Source organism: Brachyhypopomus gauderio, chromosome 7, assembly GCF_052324685.1.
Source record: "Brachyhypopomus gauderio isolate BG-103 chromosome 7, BGAUD_0.2, whole genome shotgun sequence".
Classification (NCBI taxonomy): domain Eukaryota; kingdom Metazoa; phylum Chordata; class Actinopteri; order Gymnotiformes; family Hypopomidae; genus Brachyhypopomus; species Brachyhypopomus gauderio.
Genome location: NC_135217.1, coordinates 5,991,708 through 6,013,959, shown reverse-complemented (window position 1 = coordinate 6,013,959; position 22,252 = coordinate 5,991,708). Strand labels below are relative to the sequence as shown.

Genomic DNA, 22,252 nt, shown 5'->3' with positions numbered 1-22,252 from the left:
AACTGAACTTCTCAGTGGAGTCTTTCAGTGTGAAGTAGCTAGGAAAGCTTCCAGCGTTCAGTTCAAACACTGGGCTTATTAATGAGAACGCTGTCATGGTCCTCACCTTCTCTGAGGTGTTTCTGACACGCAGCTGGCAAGGTGCATGGCCCACCCGCTACTTTATTAGGGACTGTTCGGTTCAAGTTAAATGAAAGACAATGGTGACCTGGTCCTCAAATAAACCTTGTTTACAAATCCCCGATAAGCACTAAGGAGAATAGGCGGCGATTTAATTTGCAGCTCATCCCGGTGAAGATTAAAAACCATCTACGGTCTCCTATAAATAAAGAATGGAAGGCATTTCTTGTGAGGTCATTACACTGCTGCCAAATTGAAGCTGATAAAGAAATGGAAGACAAACCTGACGGTGTCAAAAGATTAATATGATGACTTCAATATAACTCACAAAACTGCCACGGAACCTTTTCAAAATGTAAATGCCCTACAGAAACCCTGTATTAGATATCAAAAGGTCAACATGGATGAATCTTAAGGACCTAACTCATAAACTGGGGTGTATCAAACCTGCATCAACCTTCATGTCTCAGCGCGGGGTCCATTAGACGGGACACACTAGCATGAATGCAACCTAACAACAATACTCCCATTTTAAGACACTTTGACCACGGGAACACTGATATCATAGCAGAAGATCAGTTTACTTTAACAACCCATTTTGATTCTGCCTTTGACAAACAGGTTAAATATGAAACTACCAGTTACTGGCTCCATTGTGGTTATGTCATTACAAACTCTGTGGGTTGGATGTAGGTCTAGTTAACCCTCCATGTAGTGCATGGGTGGTTAAAGGTAGAAGTGGACAGATCGTGTTCAGAATGAAGACATCTTCCACTGCTTGTGCCCCACCTGCCTGGATTTGCCAGTTACTGTACCTGCTGTACCTCAAGCCAGCAGGTAGAATGAAAGAGTGAAATCAACCGGGTGGTGTAAAATCATAGCGGGTTTTTACTTTCCAAACCTGGACTTCATTTCTGTCTGACTGCTGAGTAATGGGTGAGGTGAAACAGGTGCGTTAAGGCCATGGAAACAGCAGCCCCGCCATCTGAAAACCTCTCTGGTGTCTTTGCATAGAGAGAAGCCCCCCCCCCCAGACTGGTGTGTGTGGGGAGGGGGTGGTGTGGCTCAGGGGGCGTGGCTCAGAAAGGCGGAGGCGGACCGATCTAGTGGGTTATTTGGGGTTTATTCTGAGGCTTCGGCCTACACCGAGCACAGATGTTGGCCCTGATGACTGCGGTGGTTGGTGGTTTCGGGTTCCTCCACCATCACGCTTGCCTTCACCTGCCCTTTCCATCTCCTTTGTCTTCCCCTAACCACATCTCTCTCTCTTTCTCTTCCCCCTCTCTCTCTTTCTCTCTCCATCTTTCCTTCTCTCTTTTTCTCTCTCCCTTTCTCTCTCCCACGCTCTCTCCCATTCTCTCTCCCTCTCTGTCTCCCTCTCCCTCTGTCTCTCTCTCTCTCTCATTCTCTCTCCCTCTCTGTCTCTCTCCCTCTGTGTCTCTCTCCCTTTCCCCCTCTCTCTCTCGCTCTCTCACTTTTCCACCCTCTTTCTTTCTATGGCATCGAGCCCGTTGTGGAGGATCGTAGATTACATGGACTCTGGTGGATTGAGAAGTGGATAGAGATGTTTAATCCCCCCTCCCCAAATATTTTAGAAGTTGACTCATTCCATGGGGCCACATTCTTCCCAAAGATCATGCATCTCTCTCTGAAGAAGTTAGCAACATGGCAGCAGGGACCCTTTCTGCAAAGACCAAGGAAACACAGTGAACCCAGTAAGAAGCTCTTTGCAGGTGTCAGACAGACGCTGCTATGTGGCCGGGTCAGGATCGCCGAGAGGTTCCCCTCCACCCCACCTTTCCAGGCCCCGCCTCTGGTTCTCACGCCCCGCCTCCCACTCAGCACTCTCTGACCTACAAACACGACACCCCAGCCCCGGCGCACACGCAGGAGTGAGCACTCCGCAGAGAATCCGCCTGCACTCCGACACACACGAACCCCTAAGCGATGAACTCGGTTAAGTTGGAGAAATGCCCAAGCTCAACCTACAGAAACAGACACTGACTTGCAAACAACTCCTGCCGTTCTCCGACACGTACAGCCCTAAACTTTTCCACTCACAGACAGACCGCCTCGAGGCTGTGGTTGCCGTCGGCTGCTCGGTTCTGGAGACCCCCGGGCACGGCGGGCGGGCGGGTGGGAGTCCCACAGCACCCGGGGAGCTTCCCGCGGACTCTTACCAGGCTGAGCCTTGGGCACGGGGACCACGTCAGGCTCCATGCACCCAGGAACGAAATCAGACGGTCCCGTGCGAACAGCTGACTTGAAGGGAGGAAGAGATGGAGGGATGGAGGGATGGAGAGAAGCGCTCCCTCTGTCCTGCACGTCGGGAGACGCCGCGTTCCCCAACTGTTGTTCTACATCCACATGAGTGCGTCTCTCCGTGGAGAGAGAGTGAGAGACACAGGGAGGGAGGGAGCGACAGAAACAGAGAAAAAGAGAGAAGGAGGGAGAGGGCGGGGGAAAGAGAGAGAGGGCGGGAGGATGCATGTGGCACGCATGCAGATCGTTCTTTCCACTAAGTTGCTTTGCTTCCTTTCCCTCCCTTCATCCTCTCTTCATTCTTAAAGGCACAGCTGCCCCAAACTGACCTGGTACATGAACTAGTTTCAATGGACTAGTCCGCTCACAATAAGGACAAATCTTCACATTGTTGGCACATCCACTGAGGCTGTTCTCAAAGCTCAGGTCAAACTGCACAGAAAACAAAACAGAAGCATGTGTGTGCATGTGTGTGTGTGTGTGAGAGAGACGTTTGTGAAGGCACATTAAAGCAAGAAGAACCTTATCTCCAATGACATGATCTCCATCACAGAGGAGATGGTGTTAGTGTTCACACGTCAGATTTCGAAACCAGAGCGAGAAGTTGAAAGGTGGAAGGGGTTCTCCATCACCTGGTATCAGCTCACTGCTGGGAAACGTGGTACCGGACCTTCACGCACAGCTTCATGTAGGCGTTCTTCAGGATACTGTGTCGCGACGTCTGTCAGCCGGTGGGTGGAGAAGGATGTGCTGCAGTCTTATTAGAGAAGAATCTCTCGAAGGCCGAAACCAATCATCTGTTTGATGACCGTAAACGTGATGCACCTGCTTGTGTGTAGCGACACTCTTCGAAAGGTGCGGCCACCGTGTGGAAGATGTTTGACGTTAGATTTGCTCGTTTTCTTCACCCATATCTGCCGGATCTGTAAAAATAATTTGAACTCGAATACAGCCATTACTGACTGGTCTGGAGGGCTGTCCCGTGATGGTGACACTGGCAACACTGGGAAGGGCTTCGATCATCTGTAGTTGGGGAGGCGAATTTACTTCTGTAGTTACAAAGCGATCTTTTCTGTTTACACTGTAAGTGTTTCAGGCAAATATGGCGTGTCTATGACGTGTTGAGCCCTCCGTCTCTCTTGAATGATGGTTCTTCTTTTGCGCCCTTTCTCATGTATATATTTAAGTTTAGAAATATTATTTACAGTTCATTTATAATTTATAGCTCATCCACAAGAACTGCTGAGAGCTATGAGATGGCGGAAACGTGTAAGACCACGACGTGGAAAAGATGTTGGGCAGCGTTATGACAATGCAGAATTAGCGAGGCGTTATCGCAGTTTCGGAATTACAGACACCTTCAGTCATACGCATAAATAATTCATGGTGATCATGGCAACCGGTCAATTTTTTTAAATGGCGTACAGATTGTGATTTCAACTGAAGCTGACAACAGTCTACAGATTGTCTGTCTATTCAGTTTCAACTGCTCTGATTAACCGTTGATCTTAAGGCCAATGTTAAGTACAAGACCGATAATTAAAAATGACAAATGAATTACATTAGTGTTTGTTTATTTGTTTGTTTGGACAGTGAACAGTGAAAGAGCGTGATGGGTAATTCACCCACGCAGAAGCGGAGATGGTCTGCCATGCTGCTTCTGACCTTCTAGCCTTCATCTAACCTCCGTTGAAACTGGACACAAATAGCTTTGATTTTAGACACTTTATTTGTGTGTGTGGCAACATGGCAGGTAGATGCTTGCGCTGATGAAGGAGCACGCAGTGCCTTGAAGAGACTTGTGAAACGTGCTTCTGCAGTTTTTCTTTCGCCCTGTCTGTTGCTGTCTTCACAGTCTCGGCTGCATGATAATGAAGGGTCCCAACGCCAGGGACATTCACACATGCAACGCAGACACCGGCTGAACCAGATGGTTACTCTTCAGAATAAGCGATTTAACTTTGAATTAAATTTTACTTTAAATTATGATGTAGTCAAATCAGGAGCCTTGTGCACCAGGGAACACAAAAATTACAAAAATTATAGCCACACTAATGTGTGTGTGTGTGTGTGGGTGCGTGTGTGGGTGTGTGTGTGTGGGGGTGCGTGTATGACAAATATACACTCTTGGTCATGCATGAGAAGCCAGCTGAATATAATTCATAAAACATGTTTCTACAACCTAACATTAAAGATCATTTCAAAGGTCACTGCATCTTTTTGTGCCACTGACACATTACAAAATGAACTTCAGTTTACACACATTCCTCTGTGTGTGTGTGTGTGTGTGTGTGTGTGTGTGTGTGTGTGTGTGTGTGTGTGTGTGTGTGCAGGAGGGGGTAGAGAAGGGTCGATGTGTTTTGTCAAGTCGAGGCCACAGGAAGCACTGTCAAATATAGGTGTGGTGGATGACAGAAATCAACCTTTAACTCATACCAGTGTGCAGCTTACTATAGCTTACTAAACCATTTTAGATACTACATCAAGGACCAGTATTCTGAAATTGAAAAAAACACAGTATATCTGTTAAGGAGCTGTTTTTCCAGTGTCAATCTTTTTGCAAACAGTAAAAGAAATCTCACAACAACTTCTCTAAAAAATACTGAAGGGCGATCCAGCAAATAGCGAACCAAACATCTTGACTGCGACTGCAAAGATGTTTTATGTTCAGCTCAAGAAGTCAATCAAAACAAACTCTCGGAAAATATCTTCTCTTCGATGTACAACTAAAATATCTTCTTACCAAGTGTATTTTTTAAGTAGCTGATAGAATTAAGAGAAAAAGTATGGAAGCCCATTCCCGCCACCTAAAATAAAAAATAAAAAACAGCACATATACTATAGTATCTCGAAATAATGACTATAGTATCTCGAAATAACGACTATAGTATCTCAAAATAACGACTTAGTATCTCAAAATAACGACTTAGTATCTCAAAATAATGACATAGTATCTCAAAATAATGAGATAGCAATTTATGAGAAAAATATATATGAGAAAAAAATATATATATGCTGTTTTTTTTATTTTAGGTGGCGGGATTGGGCTTCCATAAAAAAGTACTTTTTGAACCACTTAAAATATTTTATATTTATACACACATGTGCCACTGCAAGAAAGTTGATACAAGCTCCCCCCCTGCAGGTCATACTGAAAATGACATGCACCAATTAGTATTCTTCTGAACGATATATCACAGTGCTGATTTCACGTTCAACATCACAGTAGCTAACAGGAAGTACTAAAATCCCAGGCTGGATAGCATTGTCCTGGAGGGTGATAAAGAAGTGTAGGCAACACATCATAGGAGAAACTCTGGAGCGTAACCTGAGACTCACCATTCTCCATAGACACCTGACAGTACGATGCTGGGAACTGTGTCTCCACGGGAACACTTATGGTCCGGCGTAGTAAACGGGCTTCGCACACATTGGCCCTCCTGTCATGCAGGAACAAAGGAACCTGCAAAACAGAAAATAAATGAAGACTCATATCGCAGTAACCATTAAGTGTTCTACTCCAGTTGAACATCTCCAAAGATCTGTCATAGGTTCTAATCTAAAACATGAATTATGCTATTTCTAATGCATAATGTTCTATCCTCTTATCCTTGTCTAGATGGCTCGCACAATGAAAGAGGCTCAAAACACTATTGTTAAAAGAAAAGTTCAAGGGTGGGGGGAGCAGTGGAGATGTGTCTAGTCAAATTCAGTTCTGTAGCTGATGATACTCCTGAAAAGAACAAAGACTTCTCCCTTTGGTCTGCCATGTGGAGTGTTCACTGCAGGTTTCTAATGGTTTCTTCAGGTCAGCTTCGCACTCAGACACCTCAATGTTGGTGGAACTGTCTTGCGCAATAGAAGGTTGTTTTTCCTGTCTTTCGCATGCGTTTACGGAGGTATAGTTTGTCTACTGCACGGTAGAAAAAAAATCCACCACTGTGTCTCAGAGTAAGGAGACAGTCTCCCAGACAACGGGTAACAACGTCGTGACAATCTTCCGAAGTTCTTGCCCTTTTAATGTGTGTGTGACAAGTAGCTGAGCACAGTGCTCCTGTCTTGTTCAAGGAAACCACATGATACGTTTGGACAGGGCCGGAGTGGGCCATTTTTTCAGCCCGGGAGTTTCGAGCCCAAATCCAGCCGAAAATTATTTTTCCCTCCCAGTCGGCCCAAACTAGAGATTGACATGAGCCGGCCCATCGGGAATCCTCCCAAATCTCCCAATTAGCCACTCCGGCTCTGCGTTTGGACATTCAATTTGTCTCACTTATTGGTTCATACTTTTTAAAATCATAAGTTTGCTAATAAAAAATTAAAATGCTAATAAATTGCTAATGCTAATAAATGCTAATTAAAATGCTAATAAATCAGTTTGCTAATAGGATATTTTATGAACACCATTGTTTTCTTAAAGGAAGATTCTGGGATATTTGCCTCTTGATCAGCCTTTTAGAAAACTGTCCATTACTGCAGAAATAATCTGGTCTGTTGCCTTTTTTGTCAGAAACATGTGCACCATCACATTCTCCTCTAGGTCCAGTGGAGTGTAAGGGGTGACAGAATCACCAAAAGCAGCTCTAATTCAAGCTTAGTCAAACAAATATAAGACCCCATTTGAAACTATCGAGCTTTTTTGGCTTGTGTGAACAGTGTCCATTTTCACTGTGAATTCTCTCACCGTTCTTACTTCTCATCTCTCAAATTACTTCTCTGCATTAGCTAAAAGAAGAGATGACTTAATATGTTATATTTATAACATCTTCATTATTAGTATTATAAGTGAGAAACACAGAAGTGTCGGTGTTCTGGACAGCTGGGTAATGTAAGAACAGAGTTAATTTGTTTCTTGCAATCTTACAGTGTCATGCACCCCTGATCACTCGTGCACAGAGAGGATGCTGGTGGATTTTTAAAGACCTAAACGGACACTTTTCATTGGTGTGTTTGGTTACTTTTCATTGGTGTGTTTGGTTTCTGTCACAGTGTGCAGGTGCCAGCCCACCCACAGGGGCCCACCCACCACAATCAGCCACTCCCTGAGTTCAGGACCATGCGGTTTGACCCTGGCCTGCCTTGCACATTCCCCAAGTCATTATTAAAAATCTATATTTGTTGCATAGTCAGCTTGTTCTTTTGTTGCGTGTTTACTCGGGGATGGAAATGCAAACCCATCTCATTAACCCCTCACCTCCTCTGAGATCTGTTCTGTACAGGGCGAGATGTTATACACTGAGCGTGAGATCTGTTCTGTACAGGGTGAGATGTTATACACTGAGCGTGAGATCTGTTCTGTACAGGGGGAAGATGTTATACACCGAGTGTGAGATCTGTTCTGTACAGGGCGAGATGTTATACACTGAGCGTGAGATCTGTTCTGTACAGGGTGAGATGTTATAAACTGATCGTGAGATCTGTTCTGTACAGGGCGAGATGTTATACACTGAGCGTGAGATCTGTTCTGTACAGGGCGAGATGTTATACACTGAGCGTGAGATCTGTTCTGTACAGGGCAAGATATTATATACTGAGCTTGAGATCTGTTCTGTACAGGAGGAGATGTTATACACTGAGCGTGAGATCGGTTCTGTACAGGGCGAGATGAGTGTGAGATCTGTTCTGTACAGGGCGAGATGAGCGTGAGATCTGTTCTGTACAGGGCGAGATGAGCGTGAGATCTGTTCTGTACAGGGCGAGATGAGCGTGAGATCTGTTCTGTACAGGGCGAGATGAGCGTGATATCTGTTCTGTACAGGGCGAGATGAGCGTGAGATCTGTTCTGTACAGGGCGAGATGTTATACACTGAGCGTGAGATCTGTTCTGTTCAGGGCGAGATGTTATACACTGAGCGTGAGATCTGTTCTGTACAGGGCGAGATGTTATACACTGAGCGTGAGATCTGTTCTGTACAGGGCGAGATGTTATACACTGAGCGTGAGATCTGTTCTGTACAGGGCGAGATGTTATACACTGAGCGTGAGATCTGTTCTGTACAGGGCGAGATGTTATACACTGAGCATGAGATCTGTTCTGTACAGGGCGAGATGTTATACACTGAGCGTGAGATCTGTTCTGTACAGGGCGAGATGTTATACACTGAGCGTGAGATCTGTTCTGTACAGGGCGAGATGTTATACACTGAGCGTGAGATCTGTTCTGTACAGGGCGAGATGTTATACACTGAGCATGAGATCTGTTCTGTACAGGGGGAGATGTTATACACTGAGCGTGAGATCTGTTCTGTACAGGGCGAAACAGTGGACCTTAATCACATGTGCATTTGCTGCACTAGCAGATCTTGGTAATGTGTTGTGCTGTTAAGGTGTCATAGTGACAAACTACAGGTTCTGTGCTTCAATGTTCCCATTCTCGCTTTGTTTTTGACTTGACTACAGATTTGTGCAAGCACACACGCGTGCGCACACACACACACACACATTTATAGGTCTTCCTACATTGCCTTTTTTATTGTTATGATGTGTGTGTGTGTGTGTGTGTGTGTGTGTGTGTGTGTGTGTGTGTGTGTGTGTGTGTATGTGTGTGTGTGTGTGTGTGTGTGTGTGTGTGTGTGTGTGTGTGTGTGTGTGTGTGTGTGTGTGTGTGTGTGTGTTTATATCTATATAGCCCTGAAAAAAATTAATAGGCCACTCCAGAATTTCATGTCTACATGTATGTCAGCCATTCTGTTCCAGTGTCTGGTGAATTCCTACATAGTCAGACCTCATTCTATGTAATCAGCTGAACTAGTTAGCATGCCTGAAAGGTAGGACTCACAACCAGGACCATTCCACCAAATTCTTATTTATGGACAGTATGTTTTTGTATGTTTACTCATTTCCTTTGTATTATTCAAGGTCTGAAAAATTGCATTTGTTTTTGTTTTGATTTATTATTTATTTGTTTTCTGCTAATTCTAAATGATAACATTTCGAATTTGAGAGAGATGTTTTCAGTAGTTTGTGGAATTGAACAAAATTGTTCATCTACATAAGCACATACCTATTGTTCAATCAAAGTCTCTTGTTTTCACATGTGTACACATTTTCCTACCTGATTCTTATCCAGCAGTAGTATTTGACCGTCTGTGACCACACACACTCTTGGGTTCCAGACAGGGAGCTCAGGGCACGGATGAGCACATGAGGTCCAGTGATCTGTCGGCCCCATTATGTCAGAGAGAATGGAGCCAGAATAGAGAGAGACAGAGAGATACAGAGACAGAGAGGGAGAGAGAGAGACAGACAGAGAGGGAGAGAGAGAGATAGAGAGAGGGAGAGAAAGAGAGAGAGGCAGAGAGAGACTCAGATAGAGACAGAGAGAGACAGAGGCAGAGAGAGAGATGCAGAGAGAGAGAGAGAGGCAGAAAGAGAGAGAGAGACAGATAGAGAGAGAGAGAGAGAGAGAGAGGCAGAAAGAGAAAGAGAGAGAGAGAGAGAGAGAGAGAGAGAGAGAGAGAGAGAGAGAGAGAGAGAGAGAGAGAAGAGTGGTTGTTAGTCAGAGCTTAATTTTATAAGATTGCCTCCCTTCACTGGATTGCCCTCTTGCTTCTTTCTCCCTGTACACCAAACAACATGTGTTCACCATTTGAATCAGATAACCAACAGATAATCAGATAATCAGATAACCAAAACATTGGAGCATCAGATATGAATGATAATGGTCGACCTAAACAGACAATGGCAGGAAGCTTCATTCTTCTTCCTGGCCCATGACAGGCTCAACAGTGTCTGTACAGACGCTGAAGACGGGTCGCCCGGAGGGTGGGAACTATAATCGCCGTTGTTAAAAACGGCCTATTTGGAATTTATTACATTATCTTGTTCTAACTGCCCAGTCTGTAGAATTCAATTTGCTCCCGAGTTTAAAACAGTCAGGTGGAACGGTGAAAGATTCACAAAACAAACATCCCCTCAACCATCAGAGCGCTCGGCACCGAACACATTTATATGGAAATGAACTGGCTGTTTGTGGGCTTTGACAACACAAGGAGTGAATTCAGGCTGCAACCGCAAAAGACAGTTCTGTTCACCGGTCAGTTCTGTTCACTGGCTTTGACAACAGGAAGTGAATGGGAGGTGAATCGTAGGCCATCACCGTGTTTTGATGCAGATTTTTTGAGGGATGTATTTAATGGAGGAACCATAATGGATAAGACTCTTGGGTTTCTCACTGGTGCTGTGAGCTGACTGGTTAAAACAGAAGTAGAAGGCGTAGCAAATGCAAGCCAGCAGCTGTCAGCTCTGAGCACAGTTCCTAATGGAAAAACGTTTTGGGCTTCTCTCCGTGTGTTGTTTTATCGACTAGTTCATCACCACAAAAACAAACAAAAACAAAAACATTAAGACCAGGATCAGTACAAGGATAGGACCAAAAGTTAACTTTAATTTACAGATGTCAAATTGGATTGGAAGATCATCTATTATATATACAATAATATTATTGAGGGTAATCAGCATGTGGAAGTCAAATGTTAAGAACAGCAACAGGACATCCATCTGTAGTCCAGTACTGAATCTAGGAACCAGACCATGACGAGATTATAATATTCATTTATTTCAGATGGTATATATAATTACATCTTCCATATATAAGCAGATCCCACACACTATGTCTCACTCTCTCTCTCTCTCACACACACACACACACACACACACGGAAACGGATGAATGGGAAGATAAAGCTCTGTCTCCACCTCCTCTCTCAGACATGTGGGACATAAATATGTGGCCATATGAAGTGGGGGATTAAAATGGGTAAAGAGATAGGGGCAAGAAAGAGTGTGTGTGTGTGTGTGGGGGGGGTTGCAAAAAAGCAAAAACATAAAAATGTGATGGTCATGTACTGAGGTCATGTGACCTCCTGGTATTTCAGAACCTATTACAGCAAGTCAAATAAGTAATACAGCTCATCAATTACTCTTTTATAACACACAACAGACACACACACCAGACACACACACACACACACAAGCTGTGTGTGTGTGTGTGTGTGTGTGTGTGTGTGTGTGTGTGTGTGTGTGTGTGTGTGTGTGTGTGTGTGTGTGTGTGTGTGGAATTTTAAAAAGCACATAGGATCCAGTGAACACACAAGTGTACACATGGCTATTGGCCTTGTTCTGAGTCAGTGTACACTCGTGTGTTCACTGGATCCTATATGCTTTTAACCTTCCACACATAACACACACATTTCAGTCATGTATGTATGTGTTCATGTGTGCGTGTGTACATATGCGTGTGTGGTGTGTGTGTATATGTGTGTGTTTGTGTGCATATCAGGATAGATGACATCTTGATGGAGCGATCTAAACAGTGAATACTGCATTAAGGCCATTCCATGAAGGACTACTTAACAGAGTTTCTTATGAAGGCCACACAGCCCAAGGATATACCAGTGTGTCCAGATTCATTCCTCACTGCCGTAACGTCACACCTTTAATATTAATGCCTTAATACATTTACTGAATTCACAGAGGTTATTTAATGACATGCCTTAAGCTTAATGTGCAAACTGGTAGGTGTGGAATGCACCATAGTTACATAAAAGCAATGTTAGAGAGTTGTTTTCTCTCTCAATTTTAGAGAGTTGTTTTGTATTCTGAAATCATCGCGAGTTATGTTGCAACTGCATTAGATTAGATATTAGATCATAAAATGCAAGCCACAAATTTAACATGGCATAGGGTATAAGGCAGAATATGATGCAGAAGTATATGTCCAGCAGTAGAGCATTCTAATAGGTCCAGTGTTCTAATAGGTCTAGCAGTAATGCATTCTAATAGGTCCGGTATTCTAATAGGTCTAGCAGTAATGCATTCTAATAGGTCCAGTATTCTAATAGGTCCAGTATTCTAATAGGTCTAGCAGTAATGCATTCTAATAGGTCCAGTATTCTAATAGGTCCAGTATTCTAATAGGTCTAGCAGTAATGCATTCTAATAGGTCCAGTATTCTAATAGGTCTAGCAGTAATGCATTCTAATAGGTCCAGTATTTTAATAGGTCCAGGATTCTAATAGGTCTAGCAGTAATGCATTCAATTCTGATTCTACTACAACTAAAGGTGTATTTAGTCGAGTTTGGATATGAATATTATGTACATAATTAATTTAAACCTATTGTCCAGTTTTTAAGTGAAAACTAAGTCTAACGTATAGACATAGCAACTATATGATTAAATGCTAGTTGAGACGTGACAGTATTAGCAGAAAGCTTCACCAAATAATCATGTGCACAGACACAGACACACACACACACACACACACACACACACACACACACACACACACACACAAGAGACCTCCTGAAGACGTGAAGCGTAAGGTGAAGGATGAAGTGCTTGCAGCAGTGTTTCTCCTCCTGTTACATCTTCATAAAGTAATAACCAATTTGTTCACCAGCAGCAGCTCGCACTGGAAAACAAACTCATCACAGCATTATTACAGCCATTCAGTCTGTATTGTTATCCTCATACACCACGGAGACACACTGGTTTCTCCTTGGTCCTATTCATTACTTGCAAGTGAATGCATAAGTACAATTAACATGCAGTGACAGTTTTGACTGCATGCAGCCGTCACATGGGCAGTGTCTCGGTGCATTGTGGGGGCTCCTGCAGGACAGTTGGGGTCTCAGAGTGCCCAGCAAGGGCTGCAGAGCTGAGAGGAACTTCAGCAATGGTCTTGATGCTGCCATACAAGCAGGCTGTACCCTTGTTGCTATGGTTTTATCGAATTATTTTCCGAAGGTCATAAATAGCCACCAAGAGGCTAAATGTTAAAGTACAAGCCTGAAAGACGCTTCCTGCTCCACATGCAAATGTCATCAGCTTAGGCATAGCAACGCATACAACAACACATATAACATAGCAACGCATATAACAACACATATAACATAGCAACACATATAACAATACATATAGCCAGTGTTGCGAATAACGGCGTTAAAAATAACGGCGTTAGGTAACGGCATAATTTTGCCAGTAACGGGATAATATAATTAATTACTTTTGCTGTCGTTACAACGCCGTTGACGTTACTGGTCATTAAAAGCGGTGCGTTACTATATATTGATATACTAACAGTAATGCGAGCGGACCGCTGCCCAGACTAGTGAGGAGTAACAGATCTCGATAGGTCACAGATCTCGGTGTAACACCTGTTTAACTTAACAAGTCAGTAAGCGATTGGCTAAGGCAGCGTTATGGTAGCCAATCAGAGCCAGTGTTTTTCACGTGTGACGAAGCACACCAGTGACACACGACACAAACGGAGAAGAGGCAGAAATGGCGAGTCAGAAGCAAGCCGAAGAAAAATTTGCAGGTGGCGATATAAACATTATTTAAGAAAATACAAGTCTACCAGACTGGGTATTTGATTTATTTAATTAAGAATAGAGGTTTTATTGTTAAGTTTACTTCTGTTGTGAACAAACCAGTTGTCTCAGGTTGAGAGAATTTAATGTGATATGTAAATGCACTTTATATAGTGTAACTGTTTACTTTTGCTTTTTTTTTTTTTTTTTTTTTTTTTTTTTTACAAAGACTTGGGATTTTAAAGGATTTTATCCTGCACTGGTCTGCAATAAATATCAAGAGTCTACTGAACTATTGTAACGTGGCTCGCGCCACGGAGCGAGGAGACGGACACAATCGCTGAGATGAGCGAGATTTAATACGGGGAATACCAAAAGCAGAGTCATATATACAGGCATGGGTCATAACAGGCAGGCAGTCCAGACACGAAATACGAACAGACATAATCGGTACTTAAACACGACGGGGAAACACGGAACAGGCAGGAATACAGGCAGCGGAAACAATACTCACAACTAGGGGTGGGACGCGATCAAAAAAATTAATCGAATTAATTACAAGCGTTGTAATTAATTAATCGAAATTAATCGCATTTTAATCGCATTTCAATATTTAACGTGAGAAATATTAATTTAAGTTTGAATGATGAATGAATCAATGAACATAAGCATAAACTTCAACATCTTGTTTATTTTTCCACCAGTCTACTACACAGACCAATAGATGAGTGCAGAAAACAAAGCAAACAGTTTTCAGAACACTGGAAATTCTGACCAAAAATGTTTAATTTTGGGAGCTTTGCTCATGATATTGGAAGAATAAGAAGAAGTGAAGTAAATCAGATGTTTTTTAATACCATTTCATGCTCAAAGCAAATGACTGGATCTTTCATTCATCATCTATAATATGAGCTGTCACACCAAGATAATTCTTGTTGCTAACAGAGGTCCAGTGATCCCCAGTCAGAGCCACATTTAGGGCACTCTTCACAATAACCAAATAATGTGATGCGTAAAGTATTGTAATGATCCTTAAGGGATTATTGGGTTACTGTTTCTTTAAGTTAAGTTGTGTGTGCGAGTGGAAAAGTGCGCGAGGAGCGAGAGTGAGAGAGAGAGAGAGGATTCGGTTATTTTTCTTGAGTGAGTTCGCTTGTATTAATGTTTAAATAAAAGAGACGAGTTGTCAACAGTAAACTGTCCTGGTATTTAACCAACGTTACAGTATATAAACGTCTCCGCCGCTCGTGCGAGGTGTGCGGAGTCGCGCGCGTCACTAGCGAAAGTTTAATCCAGTCTTGATTAGGTTTAATCAGTCTTAATGGTCCAATGAAGGTAATTTAAAAACCAGGACATTTCCTCACTTAAAAAAACCCCGGGACAGGATGTGAAATACGGACGTTTGTTCACCCTATCGTACTAGGAATACATTTATCAGCTAAGTGATCATTACTGACCTGCGCATTAGTACCAACATGTTTTGCGTTGAGGCGGTAACGAAGGGTGGAAGTGCTCGTGTGATAAGCGAACTCCTTCCTACATAAAATGCAAATAACACTATATTTATTTTTACTTCCATCTGGACGTTTCGTAGCGTCTTCACTCATCTCAATCATGCTCATCTTATTGTGCGTCCATATAATCTGTATGTCTGGAACTCGTGCACTGAGAAACATTCACGGTGCAAAAGTGTCTCATGCGTTAAATGCGTTAATTTTTTTAGTGCGTTAATTTTCCTGTAATTAATTAATCGAAATTAACGCGTTAAAGTCCCACCACTACTCACAACATGAACAACTGGATAGACAAAATCACGGATGACACGACTGGGGAATGACGGGACTTATATACATAGAACCAAACTAGGGACAGGTGATAACAATGACACAGGGGCGTGGTAACAAACGAGGAATATCAAAATAAACGAGCAGGGCGGGACAAACAGGCAGGGAACACAGACATGAGGGAACCCAGAGTGACAGCTACGAGAGGGGGCGTTGCCCTACGTGACAACTATATATAAGTTGAACATTCATTCATTCATTCATTCATTCATTCATCTACTCATTTCAACTGTGAAAACTGCTTTTTCAAAAAATCCTTATTCTTTGGCATATGACTTTGTTTTAACTGTAATGCAAATAGTTACTTTCCCTGGTAACGTGTTACTTTTATTATAGAGTAATTCAGTTACTAACTCAGTTACTTTTTTGAACGAGTAGTGAGTAACTATAACTAATTACTTTTTAAAAGTAACGTTCCCAACACTGCATATAGCATAGCAACACATATAACAACCAGTGGGGAACCGTCAGGGCCCTCTACGCCCTCTCAGAGGGCCTAAAATATTCTTAAAACATAAATATATATAATATAATTTATCCAATTTAATCTACTTACAGTTTGACAATCAACATCTAAACAATTACAAAAATATAAGCAAAAAAATGATTCACCCGTGTCTATTTAAACTGTGTTGGAAGGTGATAGGTTAAGTGGAAGCCTGTGAGCCTGTGTCTCCCACTATCAGGACTGTGATGCCCGCTGTTCGTTTACAGAGGGCCTGGCAGTTATAATTCAGCGCAATACCAGTTTCAAATGACAGTAAAATTGACCAATCATATCTTCCCTCTTAGTGGGCGGGCTTAACTGTATGATCATTTCCGCCTGCTGTAGCGATGCTAGCTGTCATTAGCGTACCACCGCTAGCTAGTTTCGATTCATTCCTTTGATGCCCTCCTGCTCGGTGTTTACATATTCCGCTTCCGAGGATCACGGAGCTATGAACCGTGTTATTGTTTATTGCGTTTTTAAAGCTGTACTGTCATCTCAATTTTTATTTTTATTTTTATTGTAGTTAATTAGGAGAGGAAACAAATTTTTATCGGGGGGAGGGGGATGGAATGGAAGCGGGCTCAGGTTTAATGGTCACGGTTCGCTACTGATAACACATATAGCATAGCAACGCATATAACAACACATATAGCATAGCAACGCATATAACGATACATATAGCATAGCAACGCATATAACACATATAACATAGCAACGCATATAACAACACATATAGCATAGCAACGCATATAACGATACATATAGCATAGCAACGCATATAACGATACATATAGCATAGCAACGCATATAACAACACATATAGCATAGCAACGCATATAACGATACATATAGCATAGCAACGCATATAACAACACATATAGCATAGCAACGCATATAACAACACATATAGCATAGCAACGCATATAACACATATAACATAGCAACGCATATAACAACACAACATAATGCATATAACATAACAGATATAACACAACATAATGCATATAACATAACAGATATAACACAACAACACATATAACATAATAACACATATAACACAACAACACTTCAGCTTTCAGCAACCATGGAAACAGCACAAACAGCACGACAATCATTCAAAATTGCAGCGGAGCTGAATTTAATAAGTGGGACGTGACCACGAACAACGAGACAGACAGAACTACCACCGCTCCACTGTTCCCAGCAGTCCTGCGCACAATCGCACCTCACGGGTGCTGAGACAAAACCAAACACAGTGACGTGCAGAGACAGAGCCCAGAGACTGCATCCCTCTCCAAATTAATCAGTGAAGTAACACCACATGACCCATACAATTCAAGGACTAAAGGAGTGCCCCCCCCCTCACTCCTGTGCTACTGGGCCAGTTTGGATTTCACAAAAGGACAAAGGAATACAATAAGTTGTTGTGATGTCGCCACCCAACTGATAACGGGTCCTGTGGAGTGCTGTAAGTAATGGCTAATCTATGGCTGACTGTATTTTATCTGGCCCGCACATTCACGGTGTGGCCACATGAAAGTGGGGATTGCTTTATTGCCATGCCAGGGTGAAGGCCTTATCTGCACCATGACATAGGGGAGCTAATGGGGGCAAGGGGGGGGGGGGGGGGGGGGGGTATGTGGGTGGGGTTTGTGTGTGTGTGTGCGTGCGTGTGTGTGTGTGTGTGTGTGTGTGAGATGACAAAGTGGGAGGCTCCCCCATCCACTGTTTGGAAGAGCAAATCTCCCTGGGGCTTTTCTTCAGCTTATATACAACTACAGACACAGTGTTTGTGTGTGTGTGTGTGTGTGTGTGTGTGTGTGTGTGTGTGTGTGTGTGTGTGTGTGTGTGTGTGTGTGTGTGTGTGTTTATGTGTAAGGTTTGAAAACTAGGAGTTATCATCTGAATTTGGTTGAGTTAGTTTCAACTTCCAGTTAGTGATTACACTTATAATTAGCCCAGGCACATCATGTCCAACTTCCTAAAAAGTTGCCATGTAAAGAAAGGCTGGACTTAATTGGATGTGCTTGTATCTTGGGTGCTAATTTGTGAAAAAAAAACTTTTGGCTTCAGTGTAAGTCTCTATTTGAAAAGATATAATAAGCTTATTAAAAAACTAAAAATTATACGAATGATCAAAACAGACATATGGTTACATGGTCATGTGTATGCAAAACACAAGTTAAAATAAAATCACAAGTGTAATAAAATCACAAGTGTAAATCCAAAATAGCCCTCAGAGTTGAAAACGTGTGTGTGTGTGTGTGTGTGTGTGTGTGTGTGTGTGTGTGTGTGTGTGTCCCTGCAGGAATCATGCCAAAGGTCATAAAGATGAACCTCTCATTGAAACATATGTTCATTCATATTACATTAATGCATGCATGAAAAATAGAATAGAATAGAATAGGTACTCTATTCTATTTTTCATATAGAAAAAGAAGATCTTTGTGTTACTGCTACACATGGAACTTCCCCATCTGATGAACTTGATGATGAACTTCCCTATCAACATGCGTCTGACAAGTCAAATGTGGCTGCTGAGCCCAACCACGCCGTCACTCCACCCAAACGGGTGGTGCTCCTCCATACTCTTCCCCTAATCTATGGCTTTTATTTACTCTATTCTGTACTTCTTACACTGTGCACTGTATTATTTCCTGTGCAGTTATCGTTTCCCGTAAATGTAGTCACACACACACACACACACACACACACACACACACACACACACACACACACACACACACACACACTGGAACAGCGCTCATGTGCGGGTGCTGTTACCGTGACTACGGGAGAAAGTCTGCTGCATGTTCAGATCGCTTCGCTACACGTTGATCCACCATGTTTTATATTTCAAGTGCTTAAGTGTTTCCTTTGCATTTCCATTTATGGGCATCTTCGATCACGCCACCCGGCGTCTCCTCTCCATCTCCACACCACCCAGCACCTCACTGCAGCTCCACCCGCAAACCAACACGGACAGGCAAACAGGTCACAGGTCTGAGGTCAGAGGTTAAAAGGTCTTTCTGACACACACCCGTATGCGCAATCAGTTGTTTTTCTGTTTCATTTTCCCACTGATGTCAGTAATGATGCAGTAAAACCTTTCTGTGCACACACACCTGAATCTGTGGCAGTAAATTACTTTCTGAATAAGGAAGCAAAAAGACACGGCTTTCCAATTTTAGCTCTTAATAATACACAAACTGTGCCCAACACACACACACACACACACACACACACACACACACACACATCATTACGGTATATTTGACTAAGACTCTTTTGACTAAAACTTTTCTTTTTTTTTTTGAAAGCGTCAGCATTTCCAGCGATCCCTTCATCATTACTGTTTCCCAGATCTCTGTGAAAATAAATTACACCCGTCGCCGATGGTGTGAAAGCAACAGAGCTTTGTCAGGTCATGAATAAATTTGAGACAGCAAATAAAACAAGTCACATTTGTGTCTGAATATGTTACCGTATTAGACTCCTGCAGTGCTGAACTGACATGTGTGCAGGAGAAAGTGCATTAGGGATTTACTACTTTAATTCCTCAGCCTCAGACAGCATTACAGCATTAATTGGAGCATCCAGGGAATTTTCTGGGCATGACGCACCCCTTTCAAAATTGCACATTAATGAGTTTAGTCACTGGAAAATATTTATTTTTACAAAACTATTTTGTCTCTAGAGTAGCATCAGAATTCCTGGACACAAGCCTCTATGCGCTGTTGTTAGATACAGCAACAGCAATCAGAATAGCAAGAAATTAATCCCTAGTGCACAACTTTTAAGTTTCTTTATCCATTCGGACATTCACAGAAGTGAGTTAACAGTGTCATGGTGTCTGGTGAGGAAGCACGTCTATCATATGATTAACTGCTAGCAATTACTGAACAAACGAGGAAGAAGATCACTGATGATCCAGTCTTCACGCTAAGTAGACCACATTACAATGATTTATTTTATACTTTTGTGATTCTCTCTCTCTCTCTCTCTCTCTCTCTCTCTCTCTCTCTCTCTCTCTCTCCCCATTGTGCATATGCTCTAACCTGCTGTGTTCCAGTTAAAGGTTGTCTACCTAGTTAATAGGGACCCTCCTCTCCACAGCATACAGAACGGGCTCACATGCACCTATACACACACGTGTTTGAGCACAGAGCGTATGTACACTGCAAAACACACACGCGCACACAGATCCTTAGCATCTGGTGTCTCAGCAACTCAGGAATGAACACAAATAAGGTCAATTGCGTCTGCCTGAACGCACATGGTTTGGGATGGCCGCATCTGTTCAGTGTACCATCCAAAGACCTTCACCTTACTGAAGGTTTCTGGAGGTTCCCGGAGGATTTAACAGCTGCCCCTCTGGACCGGGGTTCAGGCAGCCCTGGAGATACTGAGCACCAGAGGCTCGGTCTCCGTCTCTCAACGGAGACACGAGGGGGGACACTCGGGCAGATGAGGGACCACAGGAAATGAGGTCATTTTAAAGTTAATCTGTCTTTTAGCAATGATAAATTACTCATAATGCGTTACCAACATAATTTCATACACAAACATGCCACTGAAACAGATCAATTAGTAATACGGATGTTCTGGAAACTAATAATTTTACTTTCATATAATGCTATGACCAGTTAAAGTAAACATAACATCCTTTTACATTTTAAATCTTTCTTTTCTCTCTCTTACTCTCTCTTTCTTTTTCTCTCTTACACACACACACAAACACAGCAAACATATTGCCTGCGCGCAATTAAGGCTATGCCAGTACTGTAGCCTATAAATACCATAAATACCAGAACAAACACAATCAACACCAGTATAATTTCATAAATTGCAAAACACATCATCACTCCATTAGAAGAATTACAAGCTTCAACAAACAACAGAAAATGAACAAGAAATTGTGTAAAGAGGAGAGAGAGAGAGAGAGAGAGAGAGAGAGAGAGAGAGAAGAGAGAGAGAGAGAGAGAGAGAGAGAGAGAGAGAGAGAGAGAGAGAGCTCTTGTGTTTACCTGTAAGGGACTCAGAGGACATGCTTCTCTGTCTGTCCATTGCTTGCTTCACTGTTTACCCCTTTGGTGTTTGAGCAGCATATGTGGAAGAGTGTGTTGTGGTGTAAGTGCATGTGCGAGTGTGTGTGAGTGTGTGTGTGTGAGTGTGTGTGTGTTCTGATGAAGCATGCGTTTGCGCACTGTGCTTCTCAGGGCTATTGGCAGGCGAGTGAGGCACACTTTATCACCGTGGTGATTTCAGCTTCACTCACTTGTGTACCCCCTCCCTCTCCCTCTCCCCTCTCCCACTCTATCTCTCCCTTTTCCCCACTACCTCTCCTCTCTCCCTTTCTATCTCTCCCTCTCTCTCTCCTTCTCTCTCTCTCCCTCTCTATCTCTCACTCTATTGCTCCATCACTCCCTCTCCCCCACTCCCTCTCCATCTCCTCCTCTCCCTCTCTATCTCTCCCTCTATTGCTCTATCACGCCCTCTCCCTTTCTATCTCTCCCTCTCCTCCTCTCCCTCTATCTCTCCCTCTCTCCCTTTACCTCTCTATCTCTCTATCTCTCTCTGTCTCTCTCTCCCTCCTTCTCTCCTTCTTTCCCTCTCTCCCGTCCTCTCTCTAAATCTAAATCTCCCACTTTAATTCTCTTTCTGATGAACATACACACTCACACAAACATACATTGACATAAGCTGCTCAACTCATGGAACAGAGGTTAGTGTCAGCAAAGACGAGACAGGAATGAAGAAGACGAATGACAAAAGATGGGCGAGACAAGAGGAAGCTCTTTATGGTTTTCCAGGGTACATTTACACACACACACACACACACACACACACACACACACACACACACACACACACACACACACACACACACACACACACACACACACACACACACACACACACACACACACACACACACACACATGTGTGCTGTGTTCTGCTTGCATTGCATTTGTCCCTCAGCTCCTCCCAAGCTGTGAATGAGTTGCTCCTGTCCAGAGAATTCCTCCCAGCCTGGGTCTCCCCCCCCCCCCCATTTGCATGTCTATGGGGTTTGCTATGTTCACAGTAAACACATACAGATCATAACGTGCGGTACATGTGTCTGCATCAGCGTGCTGTTATTCACGTTCCCCTACCTTCCACATAATATAACACTGTGTGTAACTTTAATACTGTGTGAAACTATCATACTTTGAGCAACTGTA

At 42.9% G+C, this 22,252-nt stretch overlaps 1 protein-coding gene across 1 annotated transcript in view; it reads right to left on the bottom strand.

Annotated features, from left to right (window-relative positions):
* dab2ipb (DAB2 interacting protein b) overlaps window positions 1-2,467 on the bottom strand; it is a 96,692-nt gene extending 94,225 nt beyond the window's left edge. The window contains exon 1 of the mRNA XM_077011185.1: window positions 2,301-2,467. Coding sequence (XP_076867300.1) covers window positions 2,301-2,340 — 40 coding nt within the window. The 5' untranslated portion in view covers window positions 2,341-2,467. The remainder of the gene's footprint in view (window positions 1-2,300) is intronic.
* Between the last annotated feature and the right edge of the window lie 19,785 nt (window positions 2,468-22,252).